Source organism: Mesocricetus auratus, unplaced genomic scaffold (genome assembly GCF_017639785.1).
Source record: "Mesocricetus auratus isolate SY011 unplaced genomic scaffold, BCM_Maur_2.0 Super-Scaffold_100004, whole genome shotgun sequence".
Lineage (NCBI taxonomy): Eukaryota > Metazoa > Chordata > Mammalia > Rodentia > Cricetidae > Mesocricetus > Mesocricetus auratus.
In genome coordinates, this window is record NW_024429189.1 from 72,342,660 (window position 1) to 72,350,641 (window position 7,982).

At 44.9% G+C, this 7,982-nt stretch overlaps 1 protein-coding gene across 2 annotated transcripts in view; it reads left to right on the top strand.

Annotated features, from left to right (window-relative positions):
* Positions 1–7,566, top strand: part of Wt1 (WT1 transcription factor) — a 44,276-nt gene extending 36,710 nt beyond the window's left edge. For both annotated transcript variants that reach the window (XM_013118355.3, XM_040745948.1), the window contains 4 exons: positions 1,165–1,315; positions 2,967–3,056; positions 3,917–4,009; positions 6,188–7,566. In XM_013118355.3, coding sequence (XP_012973809.1) covers positions 1,165–1,315; positions 2,967–3,056; positions 3,917–4,009; positions 6,188–6,309 — 456 coding nt within the window. In that variant the 3' untranslated portion in view covers positions 6,310–7,566. The remainder of the gene's footprint in view (positions 1–1,164; positions 1,316–2,966; positions 3,057–3,916; positions 4,010–6,187) is intronic.
* The last annotated feature ends 416 nt before the right edge of the window (positions 7,567–7,982 follow it).

Sequence of the window (7,982 nt, forward strand, 5' to 3'; positions counted from 1 at the left end):
GTGGCTTGTGATCCCCTGGGCTTAGCTATCAGACGTTTACATTATGAATCATTACAGTAGCAGAATTATAGTTATGAAGTAGCGATGAAAATGATTTTATGGCTGCGGGTAACCACAGCATGAGAAACTGCATTAAAGGGTTGTAGCATTGAGAAGGTTGAGAAGCACTGGCTTAGTGGTTGTTCCAGGTCTCTATACCATCACAGATGTGTTCCTGTGTCAGCAGACCATGTCTTCTGTCCTGGTGGGCACATCTGTAACTAAACAAGGAGGAACCATTCCTGCCATCAGGAGTCACTGAGCCTGAGGGCAAGAAAAGAGATTTGCCTCCCTTGCTGGATGACAGGGACCAGTAGGTGTTGTGGGAAGGACATGCAAAGAACACAGAAGCTTCCAATGTTTTCCTGTATCAGTGTTAAAGATCACACTGACTATACTACAGCATTCTGGTGGATTCGGAGGCCCCAAATCCAGAGACTTCTTTATTTACTTCTATTTACAAGTGAAGCTCAGGTCAGTTTGGGCCTCACTCAGTGTCTCATGTCTTTCTTTGCTAAAACTTTCACATTCATTTCCTTTCTCTCTTTCTTCCTTTCATTCATTCATTCATTCATTTTTTTTTGATGTTTTTGAGACAGGTTTCTCTGTGTAGCTTTGTAGACCAGGCTGGCCTTGAACTCACAGAGATCCTCCTGCCTCTGCCTCCTGAGTGCTGGGATTAAAGGTGTGCCCCCCCTGCAGCTCCATCATGAGTCCATAATCACATGGCCAAGTCTCCAACTGGGAGGGCATGTACACAGTTTGGGACTCTAGAGTCTAGACCTCGCTGTCCCAAGTGAGAGATAGGTTGGGAACTTTTCCAGACACCAATGTTTCTTCTCTAGAGGCTCTATGCTGGGAACCCCAAAGAGGCTTCATTTCAAATCCAAGTTCTGTTGATCAGCAGTAATGACATCAGAACACCACATCATAGAGTTTCCTATCTATAATCCATTAGTGATGTCTGCCACAGGTTTCTCGGGTATGGAGGCAAGCATTTTTTGGTCTCATGCCATACCTGCCTTCAATTCTTTAGATATATTTCAGTGCTCAGTTTCCCATGGGACTGACATGAATGTTCACACGTGGCACAAGGCCTCCATTCCTCTTATGTTTTGCCTTCAGGATGTGCGACGTGTGTCTGGAGTGGCCCCAACTCTTGTCCGGTCAGCGTCTGAGACCAGTGAGAAACGCCCTTTCATGTGTGCCTACCCGGGCTGCAATAAGAGATACTTTAAGCTGTCCCACTTACAGATGCACAGCCGGAAGCACACTGGTAAGTGTGTCCACTGTCCAGACTCAGTAATGGTGGCTCACAAATTCCCACTCTGGACTCTCACACTGCGAAGGACACAGGTGGCTTGTGGGATGGAAGGCTGGCACTTCCAAAGGTCAGGCCACGGTGGTTGGCCAAAGCTGCAGGGCTGTTTGCATGATGGTTTCCCATCCTCTTCAGGAAAGCAGAACAGGGTGGTGGAAAGAAGAAAAGTGATGCGTGTTTGAAAGTTGCATTCACCACCAACTGGTGAGACCTTGAGCCAATTTCTCAACGTCCCTTTGGACTCCAAGTGCTTTGTATGGACAGTGAAGATGGTAGTGCCTACTCTGGGCAATTCTTAAGCCTAGAGGAAATGGAATCAAATTATACTACAACAGTTGTAGCATAGGACCCTGTGTCTCTAGGCCTGGATGAATGGCAGTGTTATTTCTGAGGGACTATTAGCATCTTTAGCAGGCAAGACAAGCCTGGAACAATACAATCAGATGGTTCAGAGCCTGAAGGACGAAGTCACCATAAACTTTGAAGAGTAGGTTCAAACACATACTTAGATGTCCTGGAAGTAATTCTGGGGTAAAGAAGGCCATTAAGTTTCCAAGCCTCAAGGTCCATGCCCACCTTTTCCTGGTAGGTTACACTTCCTGAAGGTTCCACCACCTCTCAAAATGGCACTACGAGCCTGAGACCCAGGCATCAAATGCATGAGCCTATGGGCGACATTGTATATTCAAACCATAAGATAGCATTGCAGAGCAAGTGGCATTTGTGAGGGGTATGTGAGTAACACTTTGATGGGTAGGAATGGGGCCATAAAGATGAAGGGTGTTGAGTGAGGAGGGCTCAGGAGTGGTGAGATCAGACACATGGAAAGACCATGGAAGCATCAGAGGTCCTAAGCAGGAAAAGCAACTTGGAGCTGTCCATCAAAGGACAGAATCTACTGACCTCCCACTAGATCCCAGAATCCAGTGACTCAGAATTCCAGGAGGTGGGAACACTCGCAGAAACTCAGTACACTCCAGGGGCACTCCTCTCATGTTTGGCTGAAGTTTTCCATGGCTGCAGGGGTGTGGCCCTTCTCTGAGTCCAGAGTTGCACAACCCTACTGCTGACTCGTTTCAGATTAAAGGACAACAGTCTTGCTAAATGCGCCTGCTTCTGATTTAATTGAGGTGTCTCACACTCACTACCATGGAGTCATTTATGCTGGACCCAAGAACAAGAAGTCAGTAGCAGAGGGTACCAAATATTCAGGCTGTAAAACATGGCACTTAATTCACACCATCAACCTCAAGGCACATCTATCCAAAATTCTATCTCAGATTCAACCAAGGAGTCATAACTTTTTTCTTTTCTTTTCTTTTCTTTTACTTTCAAAAATAGTCCCTGCTAATATATGTATTTTTTGAGCATTGCCTCAGTGCGAGGCATCAGTCTTGACCCCTACAGGGATGGTCTGGTCCCTGTGTCCATGGGCATGTGCGTAAGTGGGATTTTATCTTCCTGGAAGTCAACAGTGCTACTCTAAAAAGCTCCCCAGAATGCTTTGGGAGTTTTGGGATCCCTTCATCTGCCTTTAGGAGGGCTTGCCTGTGATGAGATCCTATTTCCATCTTTGTACTCAGAAACAACATATGTCTTCCCTCAGGTGAGAAACCATACCAGTGTGACTTCAAGGACTGTGAGAGAAGGTTTTCTCGCTCAGACCAGCTCAAAAGACACCAAAGGAGACACACAGGTTTGTAGGTTAACTTCTCATTGCCAGCAGTCACAAGCCCGTGGGTTAGAGCTGACTTTGTGCCTGTCTTCTTTGAACACAGATGAGAGGGTGATCTATCTATCTGTTTAATTTTTCCAACTTTCTTTCCCTCATCTGGAGACTTGTTTTTTGAAAAGGAAAGGGACTGTGGAGATGATGGCTCAGCAGTTAAGAGCACGTGTTCTTCGAGAGGACTCAGGTTTAGTTCCCAGCATCCACATCAGGCAATGTGTGTAACTATAGCCCCAGGGGATCTGACACTCTTCTGGTCTCCAAGGGCACTGTAAACACATGATATATACTCACTCACACACACACACATAATATAAATAATAAAAAATTAAGTCTTTTTTTACAAAGGAGAAAGAGAAAAGAAAGGAAACAGTTCACATTTCTTAGGAGAACCACGGCACAAAGGAGATCCCACAGCTGGCTGGTGATCCACTGATGTTCAGTTAGAAACCAGGGTATCTGATGGAGAAAAGCTGGCTTGTAGTGGTCCACTGACGTTCAGTTAGGAATCAGGGTGACCGAGAGAAGCCGGCTTGCAGTGGTCCATTTTCCTCAGTCTGTAACACTTGTCTGCTGGTGAGAACGGGATGATTGTGGTTAGGAAACGTTTCTTTCCCAAGTCAGGAGCAGCACCTGGAGGTTGCTGACTGGAATCAGGTGACTTCTGCTGGGCCTGGGGATCAAGGAGAGGTGAGGTCCAGGTAGACACAGACCTGGCCCATGTGATGGATACGCCAGGCTTCTCCAGCTGCCAGGAAGCTGGCCTTATGTGTCTCACTATGCCCCACATTGTTAGGGCCGAGGCTAGACCTTCTCTGTCCATTTAGGTGTGAAACCATTCCAGTGTAAAACTTGTCAGCGAAAGTTTTCCCGGTCCGACCACCTGAAGACCCACACCAGGACTCATACAGGTAAAACAAGTGCGTAAACTTTTCTTCACATTTATTTTTCATTATTTTCTTAAGCTACTGTTGAATGAAACTGTAATGAGAGTCATGTAAAAATTCTAGAGTCGCGATTCCATTTAGAGGGTGTCTAGCTATCTTTACATGATAAATGATAACATTTTTCAAAGAAAGGGTCAGAGAGCACTGAGTAGAAAAGAGATGGGAAGAGAAAGTCCAGAGGGCTCAGAACAAAGCAGGGAAGATAAGTCCATCCCCACCACCCCAGTTTGCTGTATCACGGATAGAACAGTCAGCCCCACAGCACGACCAGAAATTCAAGATATTCTGTTCTCCTGAGAGCTCACGTTTCACAGTCTTGATTGCAGAGTGTTCGCTTAAAGCTACACCCAGAGTCTAGGTTTCTGCCAGTTTAACAGAAACTCATGCTCATCCTTCTTTTATACCAGCACAGAGAGGAGAATGGGGGCATTGGCATAGCCACCGGCTGCTGAAGCACTGTCCACAAGGCTGATGAGACTCAGTGAAAGCAGCATCACCCTTGTGGTACATGTGCTTCCCTAGGAAGTAGAACTGTTTTATAGGTTAGCTCTTCATCTTTGCAGCATCCTCGGAATTAGAGCAGGGAGGCGTTTTTAATCCTCATTTAACAGACGAGCCTATAATGGGTAGAGATTAAATGATTTACCCAGAGCCACAAAACAACTGGATGGCAATCTCAGTGATCTGTGTTCCGGCCTCACCTCATCCCCATTGTTCTTTCTTTCTCTTGGAGAGAGAACATGTGTTCAGATAGCCACCCTGAGAAGCCAGGAAATTGAGGAGAGAGACAGAATAACAGCCAAGCCGGGTGCCAATGAGGGGACCAATATGAGAAAGAGTTGAAAAGGGAGAGTGGCAGGCAGGAACCAGATCAGGAAAAACAGATGGACAGTGAGGAGGGGGTGACAAGGCCATGGCACTGTAAGTTTCCTAGGAAGTTCCTAGTCTTCAGCACAGACAGGTTATACCTTAGAAGACCGTCAAAGCAGCGTGCCCCAGGTTGACAAGATACGAGTCTCAGTCTCCTTGGGGTATTTTTGACATATTGTTTTTTAGTCTCAAGCTCATAGTCTGGAGATTGTCCCTACACACCTCATTGTCCGCAAACCTGTGCCACCAATAAACTACTTGATGCCATATTTGATCAGTCACCCAGTCTAGCCTCAAAACACCACATCTCTTGGGACATTTCTCAGTGGAACCATCAGTATCCTAGGAAGACCCTCCAGGGGGCACAGGATTTAGCCCCTGTGACATTTTCCTCAGCAAGCCCTGCCTGTGGGATGCCACACAGGGATGAGTGTAGGCTTCAGGATTAGACATGCCTGGGTTTGAATCCTGCCTGGCTCTGTCTGCAACAGCCATGCAAATTCATCTGTAGAGTGAAGATAACATTTCTTTGTGAGGCTGTTTTAAGAGATTTACAAGGCAGTGAACATAATCTATTAGGGACGCCTGTATGTTAGGCACCATATACAAGATACCTATTGTCTTTAATGAGGATGAAAGCGCCTGAGAATGGAGCAGTCTTAATCATTTGGCAGAACTGATGTTGCAACCAGAATCTCCCCTCTAACACAGCATGGTTGTGAGCCATCCTTTGCACTAAAAAGAAACAAATTGGATACAAACTTGTAGCCATGCTTTGTTTTAAATCATCTATGTGGAGATAGAAAAGCTTCAGTCCAGATCTATTGATGACCAGTCATCAATCAATGGCATCTAGAGTAGTGGTTGAGAGCACCATCAATCAACAGTATCCAGGGTGATGGTTCAGACCCTTGCAGCCAGCTCCCACCTAGACAGCAATGGGGAAACATTTGCACAGGTCACAGAGTGTCCTTAGAGATGAGACAAAGTTTCCTAAACCCTCTTCATGTATGAGTTGCTTAGAGATTTCCACAAACTAGATTTTTCTCTCATTCCCCAAGTTTTTTATTTTATTATGCTTACAGTGCTTCTGGTTTTCAGGCCCTCAAAAGGCATTGCTAATCCCAGGCTGCCAGCGAAGAGCCAGTTGGTTAGCTTAGCGTATGACCCAGGGGAGTTCAGGGCGGGAGTCTTGTGGTGATTTAGCTCGGGCCTTTGATAGTTGAACCTGTGCCCAGTCACTCTGCTGCAAGTGTCTCTAACTGGCAATTGTGTCAACAGGTGAAAAGCCCTTCAGCTGTCGGTGGCACAGTTGTCAGAAAAAGTTTGCTCGGTCAGACGAATTAGTCCGCCATCACAACATGCACCAGAGAAACATGACCAAACTCCAGCTGGCGCTTTGAGGGGTCCGACCGGGGACAGTTCAGCATCCCAGGCAGGACAGTGTGCAAACCGCTTCCTAATCTGATTTTGAAATTGCTCCCCACCCACCTACAAAATGACTTGCTGGTGGATCGTCATCCAACTTCCAAGACAGCACGTGTGTTTGGCTGTATCCTATCAGGTTTGCTGGAAGGAGTCTGTGCTCCACCTACTCTTGTCTATCTCACAGACCTGAAAAAGTGACTCAAGATGTCTTGTTAGTTGAAAGCACGTTGCTATTCGGTCTGAGTTTTCCGCTGTCAGAAGAACCATTGTTGCTGATGTCCCCCTACTTTCCTCTTCTCCTTTGTGCGCATTTTCACCAGGATTGGAGTGATTGTTCCATTTTCCATCATGGGATATTTATAGGTCAGGGCATGTGTATGTGTCTGCTAATGTAAACGTTGTCATGGTTCCCATTTACTAACAGCCCTAGAAAGAAATAAATCAGAGAGCAAGGCACCAGGGGCGAATATCGCCCAGAATTCCAGAGGTCAGGCTGCGAACCTGGAATCCTGGAAGGCAGGAAGTAATTCTGCCAGGCGATTTTTAAAGCTCAAGTAACTGAATAGTGGATTAGAATTAATCACAACCTCTGAATAGAAACCCGAAGGAGCCTTCCTGTTCAGCTACTCATTGCTAACATTAGGACTGTGCTAAGAAATAATGATTAAAGAGCAGATTTTTTTGAACAATGTTTTTGATTTATTTTTCAGTTGTAATTAGGTTCATCTTTAGAGATGTGTTCTCCTTTTCATGCAAAGGAGGTTGAAGAGTTCATTTCTATCATCTGTGGTGTCTTTAGAGTGTAAAGACCACACTGGCTATGTGGCTTTAAGTTGTAAAAATTAAAATGACTTTAAAAGAAACTAGGGGCTGGTCCAGGATCTTTGCCGGTAAGACTGTTCTTAAGTAACTTAAGTATCTTTGACTCTGCAAGTATGTGGGGGAAAAAAAAAAGATATATTATTGTGAGGAAATCCATTGTTTAAAGATGTGTGTGTTGTTGTTGTTTTTAAAGGGAGGGAGTTCTATTATTTACTGTTGCTTGAAATACTGTGTAAATATATATGTATATATATAATGTGCTCTTTGTCAACTAAAATTAGGAGGTGTATGGATATTAGATACATCACTGTGTGGATATCAATCTTACAGTGTATTGATGATAAATAATACTAAAAATGTAACCTGCATTTTTTTCACTTGGCTGTCAATTAAAGTCTATTCAAAAAGAATATGCAGGAGTCTATTGGTTGTCTTGTGTTCGAATCTCAAGGCCAGCTGAACCTCTTTTAAACAGGCAATCTGCGATCAGCACTGATAGTTACCAGTAATGGCCCATCCAGACCCCTGACCACAGTTGACTTCTTTCTGTTGGGCTTTGGAAATTACCTATCTTCAGAGAAGCAGGGGGCTACTTTTACACTGCACCATGGGATGGTTGGGTGGCTTGATCATGGGGTGGTAGGAATTGTGGTTCAAGAATTATTTTAATCAAATCATCACTGTATCGTGTCCAGACCAACAGAAGAGAATATAGAGGCCCTATAGATGTCTAACCCTTTTGAAAAGTTCACTGATACCTTCCCAGATTCAGGAGGCAGAAGCTGAACATCTGAATTTACAGCTGAAACTGCTATGATTCATCTCA